Below are 21114 nucleotides of genomic sequence, written 5' to 3'. Positions count from 1 at the left end.
GCTCCCACCCCGGCCCGGCCCGGCCTCCAAGGACTGTGAGCGGCCCCAGGGCCGGGGCGTGGGGAGAGGAGAGGGCGGCGAGGAGGAGGAGGAGGAGGAGGAGGAGGAGGAGGAGGGCAGAGGCTGGGGAAGGAGGGAGGAAGAAGGGAAGAGGGGAGCGGCGGGGGCTGAAGGAGCTGTCGGGGAGCAGGGTCGGGCGCGGCCTGCGCGGCTTTCTCCCCAAGGCTCTGCCCGGCTCAGCCTCGGGGCGGGTGGAGGAGGAGGAGAAGGAGAGGAGAAAGAGGAGGAGGAGGAGAGGAGGAGGAGGAGGAGGAGGAGGAAGAGGAGGAGGAGGATGGGCGGGGCGGGCTCCGTCCCCGCCCCGCCCTCCCTCGCTCCCCGCCGCGGGCGGGGCGGGGTCGTGGGTCCGGGGTCCAGGGCCGAGGGCCGGCGGGATGTGTCCGGCGGGGCCCGGGGCCCCGGCGCTCTGGAGAGGCTGCAACCTGCTCATGGCCGCCTTCTTGGCCCTGGCCGCCTGGGTGCAGGTCAGCCCGGGGCCGGGGGCCGCGCGGGAGCCGGCCTAGTCCACGAGCCCCCGGCCCGGCCGGGCTCAGCGGCGGCGGGGCCGTGCGGGTGCGAGGGCCCCATGTGCATCTGTGTCAGTGAGCGGCAGGGCGTCTGGGTCTGTGGGTGCAGTACTTATTGAGCGCCCGCCCGGGGGCCGGGGGGTGGGGTCGGGGGGTCGGCTCTGGGTCGGTGAGCCTCCCGCTTCCCTTCAGACTGGCAACCGTTTTAGGTTCAACCGGCAGCTGCCGCTCTCCTTCCCCTCCGCCGCCCCGCTCTTCTCCCGCCCCTCTCCCCCTCCCCACACCCCACCGGGGAGGGGGGGAGGGGGCTGTGCGCAGCCGTGTCGATCCGTGTGCATGGCCGTGCCGTGCGGATGTGTGTATTCGCCCGTGTACGTGTGTCCTCCGTGGGCTCTAAGTGTGGTGGGCGCCGAGCGCGGACCAGGTGCAGACACCGTACCGGAGGCGGGGGCGGATCCAATCCAGTCCCCTCGGCCCCAGCCCCCGCCCCTCCCGGGGCTCCCCCACTGGAAGGGGAGGTCAGAGGGGGTCGACGGGCGAGGCCGGGGGGCCCGGGCCCCGTGTCCGAAAGGGGGGATCTTCAACTCGGTTTGGGCTTTCCCTCTCTTTCCCCCGAAAACGACCAGCACTTCCACTTGCGAACCCAGAAAGGGGGTGGGGGGGTGGGCTTCCCTTCTCCTAGAGGAGTGAGCGTGTGGCCTGGGTTGTCATGGGAGAGGAACCAAGATAGACAGGAGGGAGCGAGCTGATTGAGTGCCTTACAGCCTATGGTTTTCTGGCTCCCGCCTGTCTGGTGGCGTGGAAAGCGATGGGGTATGTTTTGTTGTTGGTCTTTGTTTTGTTTCTGGGTTGTTGTTTTTTTATTTTTTAATTTTTTTCCCCTGGATGAGGAAATTGAGGCACAGAGCCCAAGGTCACACTGCAGGCAAATGACAGAACTGGGACTGAACCCCAGGGCTCCTGACACCGAGGCCCTTGCTCTTTCCACCAGGCCTTGATGCTTCTGTACCGCTACTGAGCTCGTCTGTGTATGTGTGTGTGTGTGTGTGTGTGTGTGTGTCCCCGTGTGTGTGTCCCGAACTGTGCTAAAGCAGGCTAGCCACAGGGTGTGAGCCCCAGCAGTGGATGGAAACGAGCGACCGGAATCAAACCGGAATCTGGTTTGACGTTGCAGGTGAACGACCCTGATGCAGGGCTGTGGATGGTGAGTAGCCCAGGCCAAATGAACCCGGCACCCTAGACCTCTGCCAGCGTCGGGGAGAGCCCTCGGCGGACTCCCGGCTCCTCACGACGTCCCGACCCGTGATGCCCGATGCCCCCAGGACTGCAGGGACCCTCCCTGGGGCAAGCGGTGGGCGCTGGACTGTTTGTTTTTTTTCGTTTGTTTGTTTTTTATGGTATCTGTTAAGCACTTGCTATGTGCCAGGCACTGTAGTAAGCGCTGGGGTAGATACAAGGTAATGAAGTTGGACACGGTCCCTTGTCTCACGTGGGGCTCACAGTCTTAATCCCCATTTTCCAGATTAGGGAACTGAGGCACAGAGAAGCTAAGTGACTTGCCCAAGATGACACGGCAGACAAGAGGTGGAGCGAGGGTTAGAACCTGGGTCCTTTTGACTCCCAACCCGTTCCCTGTCCACTAGGCCACACTTCTTCCTGTCGGGGACACTGGGGAGGAGCTGGGGGAGGAGCCGGCCCCTCCAGATAGTATGCCGAACCCTCAGCTCGGAGCCCAAACTTTCCTTTATTCAGGGAGGGAACATGGGGAAAGCCAAGTCGGACCCAGAGCCTACACACCCCAGACAGGCAAGCGTCGATGTAGTGAGTTCTCTGATGACCCGGGAGTCCTGTCAGGAGTAAACACGCACTATAGCACCCCCACCTAGACCGACATGGCACCCGTGTTCACGACCATGTCTTCCGACACGATGTCGCGTTCTGTCTGGAGGCGTAGGGCCGGAAGAACGCTCCCTAATTCTGCAGCGGGGATCCCCCCCCAGCCACCTCCTGGAAGCACGTGAACTCTGACAAGATGCAGACAAAATCCTGACCGTGTGCACCCATGAGTCGACAAAGCTGATCGATCTCCCAGTCGGTCAATCAGCAGTCTTTACTGAGTGCCTGCTTTGGACAGAACGCTCTATTAAGCTCCTGAGCTCCTGACCGTAGATGTCAGAGGCACATCCCTGCCCACAAGGAGCTCATAGTCTTAAAAGAGAGAAAGGGGCACATAATAATTTCCAGAGAGGAGGAGGATGTGTTGAATTAGCGGAGGGGCGAAAATCAGTTATTTTCAATAGTTTGGAGTGTGTTGGTTTCAGCAGGCTGGAAGAGAGAACCAGGGTTCCTTCTCTCCAAAAGCCCATCGTTGCCAGAGGTTTCTGGGAAATGTGGTTCTCAGAGCAGGAGGTGCTGCGAGCCTAAAGCTTCCCCTTCTCCTTTAGTCCTCTATTTCAGTTCCACTTGCAGCGAGAGCCCCAATAGGGTCCCAAGTGGGCTGTGCCCGGAGGGCTGTCAAACGCCGTTCGCCCGGCCGCTGCTGCGCCTTCCCCGCAGCTCAGGCGACCGGAGGGGAGGGGGCGGGGGCCGGGGTCCTTCACTCGGCAGTGCACAGTCCTGACACCTGGGAGGAATTGTGCTCGGGCACAGTCGACCGGTCCGGCTGATTTCTTTCATTCATTTATTCATTCCATCGTATTAATTGACAGCTTACTGTGTGCAGAGCTCTTGGAAAGTACAGTACAGCAATAAAGAGAGACAGTTAGACCGTGAGCCCGTTATGGGGCAGGGATTGTCTCTATCTGTTGCCGAACTGTACATTCCAAGAGCTTAGTACAGTGCTCTGCACATAGGAAGCACTCAGTAAATACTATTGAATGAATGAATGAATCCCTGCCCACACGGGCTCACGGTCTTGGGGGGGTGGGGAAGACAGACATCAGAACAAGTAAACAGGCATCGATATAAATAAATAGAATTACAGATGTATACATATGTGCTGTGGGGTGGCGGGGAGGAAGGAAGAGCGAAGGGAGCGAGTCGAGGTGAGGCGGAGGGAGGGGGAGCTGAGGAAAAGGGGGGCTTAGTCTGGGAAGGCCTCTTGGAGGAGGTGAGCCTTCAGTAGGGCTCTGGGGGGGGGGTGGGAAGAGTGACTGTTCAGCGGATTTGAGGAGGGAGGAAGTTCCAGGCCAGAGGTAGGATGTGGCCAGGGGTCGGTGGCGAATCAGGCGAGATCGAGGCCCAGGTTAGTGACGCCAGAGGAGCGGAGTGTGCAGCCTGGGACATAGAAGGAGAGAAGGGAGGGAGGTAAGAAGTGGCAAGTTGATGGACAGCTTTGAAGCCAATAGTGAAGAGTTTTTGTTTGATACGGATGTTGATAGGCAACCACTGGAGATTTCATTCATTCATTCAGTCAGTCATATTTATTGAGTGCTTACTGTGTGCAGAGCGCTGCATTAAGTGCTTGGAAAGTACAATTCAGCAACAGAGACAATCCCTACCCAATAACAGGCTCCCAGTCTAGGAAGGGGGAGACAGACATCAAAACAAGTAAACAGGCATCAATAGCATCAATATAAATAAATAGAATTATATATATATACACACATCATTAATAAAGTAAGTAGAATAATAAATATGTACGTATATACATGTGCTGTGGGGCTGGGAGGGGGTTAGAGGGAGGGTGGAGTCGGGTAATGGGGAGGGGAGGAGGAGCAGAGGAAAAGGGGGGCTTAGTCTGGGAAGGTTTTTGAGGAGGGGGTTGACAGGCCCCGAACGTTTCTGTAGAGAGATAATCCGGGCAGCGGAGTGAAGTACTGACTGAAGTGGGGAGAGGTGGGACGTCAGAAAGGAGGCTGATGCGGTAGAGATTTCATTGCCGGGGGCTTCGGGTGGGTCCAGGCTCCGCCCCAGAGAGTCACCCCGGTCACGCCGCTGCCCCTCCGAAGTGGCAGGTGCGGGACGGGTATGTTCTGTTTGCTCACAGGTGGCTTATGCGGTTCCAGCCTTCCTGTCCCTGCTGGTTGGCCTCAGCCCTCAGGTTGCAGGTACCGGACCTCGGTGGGAGCGGGTGGGTCCCGGGGCTGGTCCTGGTCTTGGATTTCCCCCTTTAGCTCCCCACTGGAGGCCCAGACCTCTGAGTGTGAAAGCCAGTGGCTTGCTGACGGCTGGGCTGCGAGCCTGATGCAGTCACGAGCCTAAGGCACAAGCTTGGGGGCCTGGGAGGGGCCGGGCGGGCCTCCCCAGGGCGTGGGCAGCCTGTCCGGGAACTGAACTCCAAAACCAAGATCGTGCGAACGGGAGGCTCTGGGAAGGGTTTGTTCTGGTCCCCAGGCCACCGGGACTCCTGTCGCAAAGCTGCAAAGCAAAGCCACGAGCCAGCAACCCCTGCTCCCTTCTCCTGGAACTTCTTTGCCTGTGCAGAGTGTGGCAGCAGCTCTCGGGAGCCCAGGGGAGAAAGCGGGAACAAGACCCTCCTCTTCGCCGACCCAGGGGCCTGGGGCTGCGCTTGGGGCTCCCACAAACAGGAGAGCCAAGCTCAGGCCTCTCTGAGAGGCCCCTCTCTCTACCCCAGGGGTTCTGGTGCCCAGAGTGGGGAATGGCTTTGAGGCTTAGAATGGAGAACAAAAAAACACTTCCAGGGGCCTAGATTTAAAGTCACTTTCTCACTCGAGAGACTCCTCGTGGCTCTTCAAAGGGAACCCTCTTTCTCATTCTTCTCCTCCTCTTCCTCCTTGCAGCAGCAAACAGCAGGCTTCTCTTTGGGGTGGGGACCCGTGACCATTGATTCATTCATTCATTCAATTGTATTTATTGAGTGCTTACTGTGAACAGAGAACTGTACTAAGCGCTCGGGAAAGTACAGTACGACAACCACCTGGGACACCGTCCTGTGAAGCTGTTGGAGGCCCCCGAGGATTGACAACCTGGGTGCAGGGAACTGGGCCCGTCACCCAGAAGAAAGCAGGGAAATCTGAAGGCCGACCACTCTTCAAGCGGTGCGAGACCCCTGGCCCGGCCACCTCCGGCCAGGTGGCCACTGCCGGCTCCACTAAGCCCTCCGTGGTCATTCATTTTCAACAGCAGGAGCCGTAGCAGCCGGCCCCTGCTCTGGGGCAGTGGGCCGGTGGTGCCGAGAAGCAGTCTGGGCTGAGCGGGTTTGGGAAGTGACCGCCTCCATGGTCAGTGATCCCAGATCCTTCTGTGGAGCTGGGGGTTTCCACTCGCTACCCCCCATGAGGCCCAGTCCACAGAGGTGGGCTCAGGCCTCGGGCTCCCGTGGCCCGAGGCTTCTCAGGGTGCAGATGCAGGCGAGCAGCCCCGGCCTGTTTGTCCGTAGGGAACGCCATTTGGAGGAGGCTGACTGAGCTGCACCTTCTCCTCTGTGCCGCGGGGGCCATTTGGTCTGGAGGGTCCTGGGCCCGCCACGCCCACCGGGACCTCTTGAACGAGGAGGAAGGCAGGTGAGCAGTGAACCGGCGAGACTGGCACTGTGATACACGTGCACTTGGGCTCACCAAATATTAGATTGTTCAACAGTCAAAATTCTCGGCAGCTCTGTGCTCTCTGTGTCCATCTGATGTTTTCCTCCCTTCCCCACCACCTCCCACTGTGCTTGCTAATGCCCTCTGGGAAACACTTCAAGCCTAAATCAGTGGGCCACCTGCCTGCCTGCCTCTCAGATTGGCCGTTTTCACTGAAGAGTGGATTTCTGAAGAGATTGTGTCCTGGTGACACATAAGCAGCTGTGTGTGTGTGCGCCTGTGTGTGCCCGGGCCAGACCCGCTGGGCTAGACTCTCAGGACAGGCAAGGCTGGAAGCCTGGCCCGTGCTCCCTAACCTCGAGGGTCCCCCACAGCTCCAGGCTGGAATGTTTTCTCTCATGCCTGGCAAAGGCAAGCTCTCAACACCGACATGTAGAGAACTCCACCCTGGGCCCTGCATCCGCATGGGGACCCCCAGCCTGGGGGCCTGCTGAACGTCAGAGGGGTTTGGCCTACTAGAAGGGCCATAAGAGGGGACTGGGTCCTTGGAGGCAACTGGGGTACCAGAAGAGCCATCAGGTGGGACCGGGCCATTGGGAGGCACTGACGCATTGAAGGGGAATGGGCTAATGGGGAAACTGGGTCATTAGCCCAAGTCAGGGTCGTGGTAGCCATGACCGTCTAGCCCCTCTCCAAGCCCAGTCCCGGGTTCCGGCAGCCATGTTTTTAGGAGGGTGAGAGGGTCCCATTCCGGGGTGGTCAAGGGGGCAGGGGCGTTTCCGAGGGGCAGAGTGATCTCTCCCGTGTGGTTCCGGGACCGGCTCCCTCCAGCCATTAACCGGGGTTATTTCTCAGGGAGCTGTTCGGCCTGCTCATCGTCGCCGTGTGGATGTCTCTCTGCCACAGCTCAGCAAAGTAAGTTCAGGCCTGCTAGGTTGAAGTGTGGCCTGGGGGTCTGTGGGCGGAGCAGTGTGAGTCTCACAGATGTCTCTTCGCTTTGTAAATGCACCGAGGAACCCCTGATGCCTCTTTGTTTTCCCAGAAGCCCCGTGGGTGGAGGAGCCCGTCTGGCTGTCGCTGTTTCCATCTCTCTCTGCCCGGTTGTGCTGTGGGCTTACGTTTACGTGAACAAGGAGATGCGAGCCTCGTGGCCTGCCCACTGCAAGGAAGTCTTGTGACTGCAGTTGGCCATGTTTCATCCGATGAACTCCAACCGGCCATGTCGCCCCCTGCCCGAAGGCAGGGAATGTGTCTACCAATTCCGCTATCTTGTACTCTCCCAAGTGCTTAGTACAGTGCTCTGCACGCAGTAAGCGCTCAATAAATACGATTGATTGACTGTTGGAATTTGGCATCTGAATTGGGTCTTGCATCTGGAGACCCAGGAACAGCAGGTCGGGGTCCCCACCTCCCCGGGCTCCCACCTGTCAGGGTGAAGTCGGGTGGCAGAAGGGAGAGGGAATTGGGGTGATCTTTCCTCAAGCTCAGAATTCCCCACCCCTGGCAGCACTCGAGGGCTCCTGTGCAGCCAGCTCTCTGAGACCATGATGGAGGAGGAAGTCCACTCAGGCTTCCATGAGACCCTCTCTCCCTTCCCTCTCTCTTCCTTCCAGGTATGGTAAATCTGCCCCATGCCCCCTCCCTCCAGGTAGTCTTCCTAAACTCAGCACAAACAGGCCTAAACCCTGGCTAAACCTCTAAGCCTCAACCTAGACCCAGTCCTAACCCAACTCTTGCTGTTAATCACAACCTGCCCACTGACTCTAACCCCTGGTCATAACTAGTGAGGCTTAGTGCACAGGCTGGGAGTCAGAGGACTGGGGTTCCAGTTCGGCTCTAATACTTGTCTACTGTGTCACTTTGGGCAAGCCACCACTTCTCTGTGCTTCGGTTACCTCCTCTGTAAAATGGGGATTAAGACAGAGATACAAGATTATCAGGTTTTCCCACGTGGAGCTCGTAGTCTTAATCCCCATTTTACAGATGAGATAACTGGGGCACAGAGAAGTTAAGTGACTTGCCAGAGTCGCACAGCTGACAAGCGGCGGAGCTGGGATTATGACCCATGACCTCTGACTAACAAGCCCATGCTCTTTCCACTAAACCACTCTGCTTCTGTAGTAAGCCCTCAGTGAAAACCATAAAAATAAAAACAAACCAACAAAAAAGAACCCTCTCCCTGATCTCTAATGTTCATGTTTGAGAAGCAGTGTGGCTCAGTGGAAAGAGCCCGGGCTTTGGAGTCAGAGGTCATGGGTTTGAATCCCTGCTCTGCCACTTGTCAGCTGTGTGACTGTGGGCAAGTCACTTCACTTCTCTGTGCCTCAGTTACCTCATCTGTAAAATGGGATTAAGAGTGTGAGCCCCACGTGGGACAACCTGATTCCCCTGTGTCTACCCCAGTGCTTAGAACAGTGCTCTGCACATAGTAAGTGCTTAACAAATACCAACATTATTATTATTGTTATTATTATCTCACAAAACATAACCTAGTGTGTAAATCTGAGCCATACTTGTCTTCATATCCAAATCTGGGCTTTGGTCAGTGAACGATAATCCGATCCTAAATCCTAACCCTAACCATCAGCCCAAACCAAGACCCCTGATTCCAGCTCCAAACTCACTCAATCGATAGTTGTCATTGAGCACTGACTGTGTGCATAGCACTGTATTAAGCACATAGCACTGTATTAAGTACAATACTATAAAGTAGACATGAACTACGTGGCTCACTGGAAAGAGCACGGGCTTTGGAGTCAGAGGTCATGGGTTCGAACCCCGGCTCTACCACTTGTCAGCTGTGTGACTTTGGGCAGTCACTTAACTTCTCGGTGCCTCAGTTACCTCATCTGTAAAATGGGGATTAAGACTGTGAGCCCCACGTGGGACAACCTGATTCCCCTGTGTCTACCCCAGCGCTTAGAACAGTGCTTGGCACATAGTAAGCGCTTAACAAATACCAACATTATTATTATTATTATTATTATTACCCCAGCGCTTAGAACAGTGCTCGGCACATAGTAAGCACTTAACAATAACATTATTAGTATTATCTCTGCCAACGAAGAGCTTACAGACTTGGGGGAGGGAGATAGACAAAATGAATTATAGATGGGCAAGTACGTATGTGCAGTGGGGCTGGGGTAGAGGTGAATATCGAAGGGCTAAAGGGGAACAGGCTCAGTGCATTGTTATGCGGAAGGGAGGTCTTAGCAGGGAAGGGCTGGATGAGTCAGAGAAGGCCCTTTTGGAGAACATTAGATTTTAGTAGGGCTTTGAAGATGGGGAGAGTCTGGATATGAAAGGGTATGGTGTTTCAGGCAAGAAGGAGGATGTGGACGAGGGCTTGGAGAGAAAGACTAGACGGAGATACGGTAAATTGGCATGAGAGGAGCAAAGAGTGCAGTTGGGTTGTACTAATAATAATAATGTTGGTATTTGTTAAGCACTTATTATGTGCAGAGCACTGTTCTAAGCGCTGGGGTAGACACAGGGGAATCAGGTTGTCCCACGTGGGGCTCACAGTCTTAATCCCCATTTTACAGATGAGGTAACTGAGGCACAGAGAAGTTAAGTGACTTGCCCACAGTCACCCAGCTGGCAGGTGGTGACTTGCCCACAGTCACCCAGCTGGCAGGTGGCAGAGCTGGGATTCGAACTCATGACCTCTGACTCCAAAGCCCATGCTCTTTCCACTGAGCCACGCTGCTTCTTCAAGTTCAACGAGGTAAGGTAGGAAAAAGAGAGCTCAGTGAGTTCCTTAAAGTGATGGGTAAGGAGTTTCTTTTGGATGCAAGATGGAGGGACAACCAATGGCAAACAATCTCTCCTTTCAAACCAATACTATTCACTGAGCACCTACTGTGTGTACAGCACTGTACTAAGGATTTGAGAGAGTACTATTAAAGAAGACATGGGCCCTGCCCACAAGAGGCACCTAACAGCCTCATCTTCTAGACCATAAGGTCGTTGTGGGCAGGAAATCTATAGTTTTTTATTGTTATATTAATATTCTCCCAAGCGCTTAGAACAGTGCTTTGCACACAATAAGTGCTCAATAAATACAATTGAATGAATAAATTGCCCTTAACCAAAAAGGCATTTTTTCCCCTCCGAGATGGAATTGCTGGACGAATTACCCCGCTAAAAATGGCGCTTCTACCCTCGAATTAATACGACGACGATAGCCTCAACGCATTTCTCCGCATTTTTGCCCTTCACCATAATGGTATTTATGAACAAATTACCCCTCTCTAAAATGGCGTTCCTTAACCAATAGGAAGATGCGGCCTCAGTGCCCTTATCTAAGATGGCGTTTCTGCCCTTAGCCTGTGTTCTGACGTTAGCCTTCTTGCCCTTCTCCAAGATGGCGAGCGACTTAACTAAGATGGCAAAAATGGCTTCGATGCCCTTCCCCAAAATGGCGCCCACCCATAATCTCAATGGTGTTTCTGGTTTCATTTCCCTTCCCTAAAATGGCCTTCTTCCTTCTGGCAGCAGCCTCTGTGCCCTTCTCTAAAATGGCGATATTGGCTTAGTTACTCTTTCATAATGTAGCACTGGTGCCCTTGAGGAATATGGTGCCTGTAGCCTCCCTTCCCTTTCCTAATACGGCATCTTGCCCATCAACAACCAGTCCTTTTTTCATTGAGGCAGGCACGGCTGCCCTGTCTCTCACCGTGATGCCAGCTGAGGCACTGCCCCCACAGCAGGTGTTGAAAATAGGGCTGTGAGCTGCATGATGGTTCCCTGTTCCTCCTCTAGGCTGTAAGCTCATTATGGTAATAAATAATAATAATGAGGGTATTTGTTAGGCCCTTACTATGAGCCAAGCACTGTTCTAAGCGCTGAGGTAGATACAAGGTAGTCAGGTTGTCCCACGTGGGGCTCAATCTTAACCCCCATTTTACAGATGAGGTAACTGAGGCACAGAGAAGTTAAGTGACTTGCCCAAAGTCACACAGCTTATAAGTGGCTGGAACTGGGATTAGAATACAGGTCTTCTGACTCCCAAGCCTATGCTCTTTCCACTAAGCCACGCTGCTTCTCTATCCCAATCTCACTTAGTACAGTGCCCTGCACATAGTAAGCACTCAATAAATACCATTGATGGATTGATTCTCACTATATTTGCTTTCTCTTGTGAGCCTTTTCTGATTGGGATTTCCAGGTCTCACCCATTAGACTGAAAGACTCTGAGGGTAGTGACCATGTCTTACCTGCTCATCAGGTCCACAGCAGAACAGGAAGGTTCTGTATCATCCCCGGGGCGCTCAGCATGGTCTAGTGGGTAGAGTATAGGTCTGGGAGACAGAAGCACCTAGGTTCTAATTCCTGCTGTGCCACTTGTCTGCTGTATGACCTTGGGCAAATCACTTCACTTCTCTGTGCCTCAGTTACCTCATCTGTCAAATGGGGTTTAAGACTGAGTCCCATCTGGGACCGGAACTGTGTCCAACCCGTTATGCTTGAATCTACCCCAGGGCTTAGTACAGGGCTTGTCACATATTGGCTGGTTCTGCCCATCCCTACCCACATCACAGCCTCTCAGGAGAGTCACATTCAGGCCCACCTTGGGGTCCAGCCCACTTTCCAACGAACCCCTCCCCATCTGGGCTTCATGCAGCTGGGGCTGCTCTTTGCACACACACCCTCAAGACCCCCAAAGCTCTGCCTCTCCTTTGCCCCAACGCATCCCCTCCTTCAACTCTGGCCCCACCCTCCTCCCTTCAAGGACCCCTGCTCACCCTCAACTCCTTTCCCCTTAGCCGGACCCTCCCCTTCCTCTTCAGGTCACAGGACCAGTTGTTTCTGGTGTTGTGAGGCCAATAAGAACTTAAAATCAAATTTAAAAGAATTTGAGTTATATATTATGAATTATTTATTTATATTAATTTATGTCTCCTCCTCTAGACTGTAAGGTCATTATGGGCAAGGAATGAGTCTACCAACTGTCTTGTATTGTACTCTCTCAAGATTATCTTTCTATAGAAACACTCTGGGCATGTCATCCCCCGCTTCAAAAATATCCAGTGGTTGCCTATCAACCTTCGCATGAAGCAAAAACTCACTATTGGCTTCAAAGCTCTCCATCACCTTGCTCCCTCCTACCTCACCTCCCTTCTCTCCTTCTACAGCCCAGCTCTCACACTCACCTCCTCTGTCACAAACCTCCTCACTGTGCCTTGTTTTCGCTTCTCCCACTGTCGACCCCTGGACCATGTCCTTCCTCTGGCCTGGAATGCCCTCCCTCCTCACATCCGCCAAACTCTCTTTCCCCCCTCAAAGCCCTACTGAGAGCTCACCTCCTCCAGGAGGCCTTCCCAGACTGAGTCCCCATTTTCCTCTGCTTCTCCTCCCCTCCCCATCACCCCTACTCTTTCCCTCTGCTCTACCCCCTTCCCTGCCCCGCAGCACTGGTGTATATTTGTGCATATTTATTATTCTTTTTTTATTAATAATGTATGTATATCTATAATTCTATTTACCTATTTTGGTGCTATTGCTGTCTGTCTACTTGTTTTGTTTTGTTGTCTGTCTCCCCCTTCTAGACTGTGAGCCCATTTTTGGTAGGGATCGTCTCTGTTGCCGAATTGTACTTTCCAAGCACTTAGTACAGTGCTCTGCACACAGTAAGCGCTCAATAAATACAATCAAATGAATGAATAAATGCTTTCTAACCTGAACCCAATAATAATAATAATTATTATGGTATCGGTGAAGCACTTACTCTGGGCCTGGCACTGCTCTAAGCGCTGGGGTAGATGTGGGATAATTGGGCTGGACGCAGTCCAGTCCCACATTGGGGCTCACAGTCTTAATCTCCATTTTACAGATAAGGCAACTGAGGTGCAGGGAAGTTAAATGACTTGCCCAAGGTCACAACAGTAGTTAAGTAGCAGAGCGGGGATTTAGAACCCAGGTCTTCTGGGTCCCAGACCCTTGCTCCTTCCACTAGGCCACTCTGCTTCTCATGGATCAATCAATCTATCACTAGTATTTATTGAACACTTATTGTGTGCAGAGCACTATAGTTAAGGGAGGAATGGGGAGCAAGAGGACAGGAGAGGGGAGGAGGCTGTCTGCTGGATTTCTTCAAACACCTAACTTTCAAGGCACAGAACATCACATGATATCCAGGAAACAAGTCCCCAGGTAGAAAGTAGAACTGATCCCCTTGTGGACTTGGTTGGGAGTCACTATGAGAGTCCTGGGGACTCCTGGGGACCCCTGGACTCTTCCCCTCCTCTCCTCCTCCTCACCCGGGTTTCTGGAGTTAGAGCACAGACACCACACCTACACTCAGATGTTTCTCATCTGCTGGAAGTCCTTCCCTAACAAGGCAAACTCTTTCTCCCAGGTGCTCATTAGTGTGGATTACGGGATCTTGACCTTTAAGGCTCCAGAGGCTCCTGGGATATTTCACGTTTCATAAGGGTCCTGAGTCCTACTCTCTCCCACTTTGCCTGGGGAAGGAGACAGAGCCTAGTTTCCTTTGTTGGGTCTGGTGAGTTGGGAGCTGTAGCTGTTCAGGCTCTCTCCCTGTTTTTCTCTTTTCTATGGGGTGAGGGCAACTGGTAGCTGTTGTACTGATGATGTTACAAATCTGCGGGTACCTTTGTGTTGGGCCTCAAGCCAGTGGGGGGTGGGGTACCTGATACTGATTGTTATGGTACTGATTTTGAGGTTCTTATTACCAGGTGTGTGGGCCCAGGGGAAGGGGCTGAGGCCCTGACTCCTGTAATGATAATTCTGATGCTCCTGACCTGAGTGGTGGTCAGGTTTGGGTGATGAAGTTGTGGGGTGGCTTCTACTGCCTTTTGCATTTGGGGTGATGCTGCATGTTGCCTGTGGATGAGGGTGTTGGAATGGGGTGGCCGTGTGCAAGGGGTGGGGCCAGAAAGAAGAGAGGAGGGATGCTGCCTTTCTTGTGGACATGTTGGGCTTTAACTGAAATGGTGTGTAACTCGGTCATTTTTTCCCTTCTCTCTCTTTCCAGTCCTTAATTAGCTAAATTCCTCCCACTTGACTGTAGTCCCCACAAGGGCAGAGACTGAATCTCTTGCTCCTCAGTTGTCCAAGACCCCAATGTAGGGCTGGCTCTCTAGCTGGTACACTTTGGTGATGAGGTGGGCTACTGATGCAGTGCTGTTGCTATGGTGGAAAGGGGGTTTGTGTGTGTGTGTCCACTCTAGCTTGTAAGCTCATGGTGGGCAGAAAACACCTTTACCAATTCCTGCTCTATCGTATTCCCAAGTGCTTAATACAGTGTTTGTGGCTCAGTGGAAAGAGCGCAGGCTTAAGTCAAAGGTTGTGGGTTTTAATCCCGGCTCCGCCGCCTAGCTGTGTGACCTTGGGCAAGTCACTTAGCTTCTCTGTGCCTCAATTACCTCATCTGTAAAATGGGGATGAAGATTGAGAGTCCTACATGGGATAACCTGACTACCTTGTATCTACCCTAGTAGTTAGAACAGTGCTTGGCACATAAGTGCTTAACAAATACCAACATTAAGTGCAGAACTTGAGAACTAGGAGAAGCAGCATGGTTCAGTGGAAAAAGCACAAGCTTGGGAGTCAGAGGTCGTGGGTTCTAATCTCAGCTCCGCCACTTGTCTGCCGTGTGACCTTGGGCAAGCCACTTGATTTCTCTATGCCTCAGTTACCTCATCTGTAAAATGGGGATTAAGACTGTGAGCCCCACGTGGGACAACCTGATTACCTGCCTGGAGGTTGGCTCTAATCTCCAGCTGTTGTCCATTCTTCCAACACTCGCCTTCTAATAGTACTTACTCTTGTTGCCTTCCCACCAAGCCAGCTTGATGGGAATGTTCTCCGTCGGGAAGCTGTCTTTTTTTTTTTTTTTTTATGCACCCTTGAGTGTCTGTCTCCCTTCCATGTCATGGGATGTGACTCCATTCAACTGTCACTTTATTGAGGGCTATCTGTGTGCTTAGAATGAAAGCCCCTTGGGCAGGGAAACACCATGTTTCTGTTGTATTTTACCAGCTGCTTAATTCAGTGGGCATTTAATGGTGATGTTACAAAAGCAGCCCTTATACTTGCCCCTAAGACGAGAATAGACATGGGCTAAGCTAACATCCTGTAACGCGTATTTCTGCTCAAGAAGGGCAAACAAACATCATTGGTTAACAGACATAAGGCACAGTAACTTGCATGAAGGAGATGATACTAGTGCTACCGATTTGCACCGTTATCTGTCTAATTGTGTTTCCAATGGGGCATAGAATGCAATGATCAATTAAACAGGCAGGAATGCAGCACAATGAGAAATGTACATGATGGGCATCGATGGATCTGGCAAATAAAATACTGATTGTAACCTAGCTCCAAATACTGTCCTGTAGCACCTTGACCTGGCAGGTAGTTGGTTTTAGAAGAAAAAGCACAGGCTTGGGAGTCAGGGGATGTGGGTTCTAGTCCTGGCTCCACCACTTGTGTGCTGTGCGACCTTGGGCAAGCCATTTTACTTCTCTGCCTCAGTTACCTCATCTGTAAAATGAGGATTAAGATTGTGAGCCCCACGTTGGACAACCTGCTTACCTTGTATCTAATCCAGTGTTTTAGAACGGTGCTTGCAATTAAGTGCTGAAATGCTATTATTCTGTACCTGCAGAGGGTTTTGGCATCCATGTTGGTTGGCAAGTATTGTAGACTGGCAAACCTGGTTCTTTTCCTTCCATGTGGCAAAGCTTGTCCATGTATCATTCAACTTCCTATCCTGTGAGCTTTAAGTATCAGTGAGCAATTTTTCTTGAGACTGTGAGCCCCAGAGGCAGGATCAGAATACAGTGTGGCTTCTAATCCTGGTTCTACAACATGTGTGTGTGTCCTTGGGCAAGTCATTCAACTTCTGTATCTGTTACCTCCGCTGTAAAACAGGGATTAAGACTGTGAGCCCCATGTTGGACAGGAGCTGTAACCAAACCTGTTAGCTTGTATCTAGCCCAGTGCTTGAGAGTGCTTGGCACATAAGGGCTTAAATGCCAAAGGGAAATGGGAATGTCTTTCTGTCTCCACGTAAGCTCCGGGAAGGTTGTTTTAAGGCAAATTCCTCAGAGATCAGTGCTGTACCTCTTACCTGTCTGCTTAGCAGTGAAAGATGCAAAAAACTGCTATGCTAGGAACTCTCTAAGGTGTAATTATCTATACATAACTGTGCTATAAAATGATTGTGAAACTCACCCATAATCTTGGCCACACTGTCATACATGTGTATGCATACACACTGTTGAACAGTATGTTAGAATCACCTGACATTTCTGTATACCAGTCTGCATTTAATGCTTTGCTAATGGTCGTATTTGGGTACCCTTGTTCCTTCTGTTTGTACCCAACATGTCGGTCTGGCTCTCTTCCTTCCAAGCAGGTGCTCAGCCCCCCTAGGTGCATCAGCCTGATCTGGTCTTGCAGGAGATGTTCCATCCTGGGGCTCTGGGAGTCCCACTACTCCCCTGACCCTCTTGTTCAGTGCTGGTCACTGGACCCTCATGAGCTGGCTCAGATCAGGGGAGTTGGTGTACACTCCAGGGGCCAGGACTGGGGTACAGTGGCTCTAGCAACAGGCTAGAATTGGAAACCAGTACAGGCTCATGGACTGGGCCAGGATGGAGAAAGGACAGAGGTGGGGTTGCTCCCTGTCCTCTTGAAGTCATCCAGAGAAGTCATGGAAGAGGGAATCCAGCTTGGAGGTAACCTGCGTGGGGGTTCTGGGAGTGGGATGGGAAGACGTGAAGACACTCATATCTGTCTTAATCTCTCTTCTCTAGCTGGCAGCTACTGGCCTTCCCCTACACCCTGGTGAAGTCTGCAGTTCCACTTCCAGGACAGATGCCTAACACTCCAGTCCAGTACCACAGGGTGAGTGCTGAGAATCCTGGGTCTGCTCTAGGCCTCTCTGCCATCTTTCCCTCCCTCAGTGAAAAAGAGATGGAGGCTCCTGGAGTCCAGAGCCACAAGTGGACTGTGGTGGCAGAACCCAAGGGCCCCAAGATGGAATCCAAGTGGGGGCTTGGGGAGGGTTACTGAACTCACTGATGTGTTCTAGCCCCAGATGCACCAGCCAGGACCAGATCTATGGACAGTCTGCAGCCCCATTTCCAAGACAGATGCCTAATGCTCCAGTCCGGATACCACAGGGTGAGTGCTGAGGATCCTGGGCGTGGGTCTGCCTTAAGCCTCTCTACCCTCTTTCCCTCCCTCCAGCCTGGTGAGTAATCCATGGTATTGGAGTGATTACTGTGTGCAGAGCATTGTATTAAGCGCCTGAGTCATGCCCCACTTGTTTTCTGTGTTCACCTGTTAGTCCCACCTCTCGGATCCTTCCCATTCATGCTAATGCAAGAGGGAATTTGGCCCTAGTTGGACTGAGGTTTGATAATAGTGCAGATAAAATTAAGACCAAAAGGAAACCCAGACACCCTTTCCTGGACCAGTGAGGAAGAGATGGAGGCTTCCTGGAGTCCAGAGCCATAAGTGGGCTGTGGTGGCAGAACCCAAGGGCCCCAAGATGGAACCCAAGTGGGGGCTTGGGGAGGGTTACTGAGCTCACTGATGTGTCCTAGCCCCAGATGCACCAGCCAGGACCAGATCTACGGACAGTCTGCAGCCCCACTTCCAAGACAGATGCCTAATGCTCCAGTCCGGGTACCACAGGGTGAGTGCTGAGGATCCTGGGCCTGGGTCTGCTCTAGGCCTCTGCCTTCTTTCCCTTCCTCCAGCTTGATCAGGGCCTGGTCTCTTTTTTTTCTTTTTCTTCTTGGTTTTTTTCCCCCCACCCTGGCCCTTGGGGCCTCATCCAGGGCTTCAGAGCCAGAATAGGGGTCCCAAGATGTCTACCTACCTAGAACACACTCATGGTCTCTTCTGTCCACAGATGAGCAGAGTGGAAGGCAGCAGAGACTGACATCCAGCAGATATTGTTCAATGACCATGGGATGGCTGTAAAACTCCCCAGAGCCATCAAGAGTGCATCGTTCTGGCCCTTCTCTACATTCTCTCCCTGGCGCACGCCACCCCCTCACCCCCCGCCCCAAATTCCCCCACCATACCATTCAATTGTATTTATTGAGCCCTTTTACCACATGCTTGGGAAAGTACAATCCATCTTGACAATGCTGTTTCCTGGGTCTCTTCCCATAAATTGGTGTAGCTCCTCCAGAAAGTGATGTGCGCTGGTGTGGGGTGTGTCACAATAGGTTAGTGGGGCGGGGGAGTGGCGAGGAGTCCAGGGAACTGCCCTCTTTGAGCTGGGAGATTGGGCCAGGAAACAGGGCCCTGGGGCTCTGGTCAGGGTCTCTGCCGGTGTTGACCTGACTGTGGGACCAGGCACGGCCTGGGGCCCTCAATTCTATAGACAGGCCAAACCTCTCCCCAGCCTGGTCTGCAGAGGCCCTGGCCATCCCCAGCCCCTGTACTACAGGTCCTCCCGGCAGCAAAGAGTGGACCTCGGGGCTGGAGGGAGCCAGTGCCAGGAGAGGGCAGTGTGAGGAAATGGTGGTGGTGGAGTTAAGCACATCCTACCTGGAGGAGCTGAGATGGGTGTGTGAGGGGGGTTTCTAACTGACGACTCCAGTTCCAGTATGAGAATACACTAAGTATCATGCTGTTTCCACTCCCAGCCAAGAGAATTGCCTCCCCAATCCTGGATTGTACTGACCTGTTGTGGGTACTGCCTGGGCCACTAAGCCATTGATTCTACTGATGTCTGTTTATTTGTACTGATGTCTGTCTCACCACCTCTAGCCTATGAGCTTGTTGTGAATAGGGATTGTCACTCTTTATTATTGTTTTGTACTTTCCCCCGTGCTTACTACAGTGCTGTGCACACAGTGAGCGCTTAATAAAACGATTGAACGAATTCAGCCTTGGATGTCCTCCTGTCATCTCAAGCTTAATCCTTAATACCATTATTATTATGTCCGAAACAGAATTCCTTATCTTCCCATCCAAACCCTATCCTTCCCCTCCCTTTCCCATCACAGTAGATGGTACCAACATCCTTCCTGTCTCTCAAGCCTGTAACATTGGCATTATCCTTGGCTCTGCTTGCTCATTTAACCCACATACTCAATCCATCCCTAAATCCTGTGGGTTCCACCTTCACTACATCCTTTAAAATCCGCCCTCCTCTCCATCCAAACTATTACCATGTTACTACAATATCCTGCCTTGATTTACTGTAGCAGCCACCTTTCTGGCCTCTTGTCTTTTTCCCCACTCTAGTCCACACTTTATTCTGCTGCCTGGATCACTTTTCTACAAAAACGTTCAGGAAATGTTTCCCTACCCCACAAGAGACTCCATTGGTTGCCCATCCACCTCCGGCTTCCAAATAACTCCTCACCATTGGCTTCAAAGCACTCAATTACCTTTCTTTCCCTTCCCATCTTTTTCCCCCTGGCCCGCCACCCGCTACTCTCTGACTACAACCCTAACCCACACCCTTCACTCCTTCCCTCTTCTCCCACTCCCTTCTGTGTCCCCCTGACTTGCTCCCTTTATCCATCCCCCTTCCCAGCCCCACAGCACTTATGTACATATTTGTAATTTATTTAGTGATGTAACCTCTAGATTGTAAACCTGTTGTGTACATGGAATGTGTCTGTTTAATGTTGTATTTTACTTTCCCAAGGGCTTAGTACAATGCTGTGCACACAGTAAGCAATCAGTAAATGCAATTGAAGTAATGAGTTATTTGCTCTTCCTTATTCATTGCTCAGGCACTTGCATCTATAACCTTTAAGCACTCTGCTTCTTGCTCCACATCTTGCTTAAGCACTCTAGTGCTCACATCACCCCAGCCCCATAGCTCAGGTGTACATGTTAAACTCTGTCATTTCCCCTCTCTGGAACTTATTTTAATGTCTGTCTAGATTATAAACTCCTTGAGAGCAGGGATCATGTTAAGCACTTCTTTCCTACCGCAGTCTCCAAAGCACTTGAACTCACATCACATGGATTGGTGTGACTATACCCATTGCATTCTATCCTCAAGGATAGAATCCTATCAAGAATCCATTGCATCCCCTGAATGCAGAGAATCCATTTTACCTTTCCCTTTCCCTGGTTCTAATTCCAGCTCCGCCACTTGCCTGTTGTGATCTTGGACAAGTCGCTTAACTTTTCTGTGTCTCAATTTCCTCATATGTAAAATGGGGAATCAATACTTGTTCTCCCTCCCACGAAGACTGTGAACCCCACATAGGACAAGAACTGTCTAACCTGATGGTCTTGTATCTATCCCAGCATTTAGTACAGTGCTTGGCACATAGTAAGCACTTAAATATGGAAAATATTGCTGTGGAGGAATCAGTATGGCACAATGGATAGAGCACAGGCCTGGGCATCAGAAGAATCTGGATTCTAATTCTGGCTCCACCACTGGGGCTGTGAGATTGTCTCTGTGCTTTTTACCTCATCTGTAAAATGGAGGCTGATTCTGAGTCCCATGTGGGACATGGGCTGTGTCTAACCAGATTACCTTGTATCTAATAATAATAATTGTGAAATTTAAGTGCTTACTATGTGCCAAGCACTGTTCTAAGCACTGGGATTTTGTCTTGCCTTATGCTTTTGAGTCATCGCCGATGGATATAAGGTAATCAAGTTGGGTACAGTCTCTGTCCCAGATGGGGCTCACAGTCTTGATCTTCACTTTACAGATGAGGTAACTAAGGTACAGAGAAGTTAAGTGACTTGCCCAAGCTCAAATTCACTTGTTCTGGCTTTTAAAGATCACAGTAAGCACACAGGGAAAAGGGGTGGTTTGGGGCTCAAAGGCAGTTACACTGGGAGAAGCTGAATCCAAAATAATTTTAGCATTAAATCTTTTCATTAGCCTATCAGTTCTTGGGGGAAGGGGACTGTATCTTTTGTCCCTCTAGTCCTCTTCCTAGCACCTAGTACACATGGTACTCACATAAAAGTATTGATGGGTTGATTGATTATCTTGGGTCTTGTCCCTTCTGTAAAAGTGGAACTTGAAAATGAGCCCTCTTAGCTGCTATATGATAGCCAAATGATAGTGGGAAAAGAAACCTTAC

The 21114-nt window shown here is 51.9% G+C and overlaps 1 protein-coding gene across 4 annotated transcripts; it reads left to right on the top strand.

The window, feature by feature from the left end:
• Positions 1-391: 391 nt before the first annotated feature.
• Positions 392-7364, top strand: TMEM220 (transmembrane protein 220). Of its 4 annotated transcripts, none has more exons than XM_029057067.1 (6): positions 392-524; positions 1741-1770; positions 4555-4615; positions 5908-6031; positions 6959-6967; positions 7095-7364. In XM_029057067.1, the coding sequence occupies exons 1-6, from the start codon at positions 435-437 to the stop codon at positions 7228-7230; spliced, it is 450 nt and encodes a 149-aa protein (XP_028912900.1). In that variant the 5' UTR covers positions 392-434; the 3' UTR covers positions 7231-7364. The 4 variants fall into 4 exon arrangements, with proteins under 4 accessions (XP_028912900.1, XP_028912898.1, XP_028912899.1 ...); XM_029057065.2 differs by having other exon boundaries at positions 6908-6967; XM_029057068.1 differs by lacking the exons at positions 392-524; positions 1741-1770 and adding an exon at positions 1777-1917 and having other exon boundaries at positions 6908-6967.
• Positions 7365-21114: the final 13750 nt, after the last annotated feature.

The sequence above is a fragment of the Ornithorhynchus anatinus genome, unplaced genomic scaffold, assembly GCF_004115215.2.
Source record: "Ornithorhynchus anatinus isolate Pmale09 unplaced genomic scaffold, mOrnAna1.pri.v4 scaffold_264_arrow_ctg1, whole genome shotgun sequence".
Classification (NCBI taxonomy): Eukaryota; Metazoa; Chordata; class Mammalia; order Monotremata; family Ornithorhynchidae; genus Ornithorhynchus; species Ornithorhynchus anatinus.
This window is presented reverse-complemented; position numbering and strand designations above follow the sequence as displayed.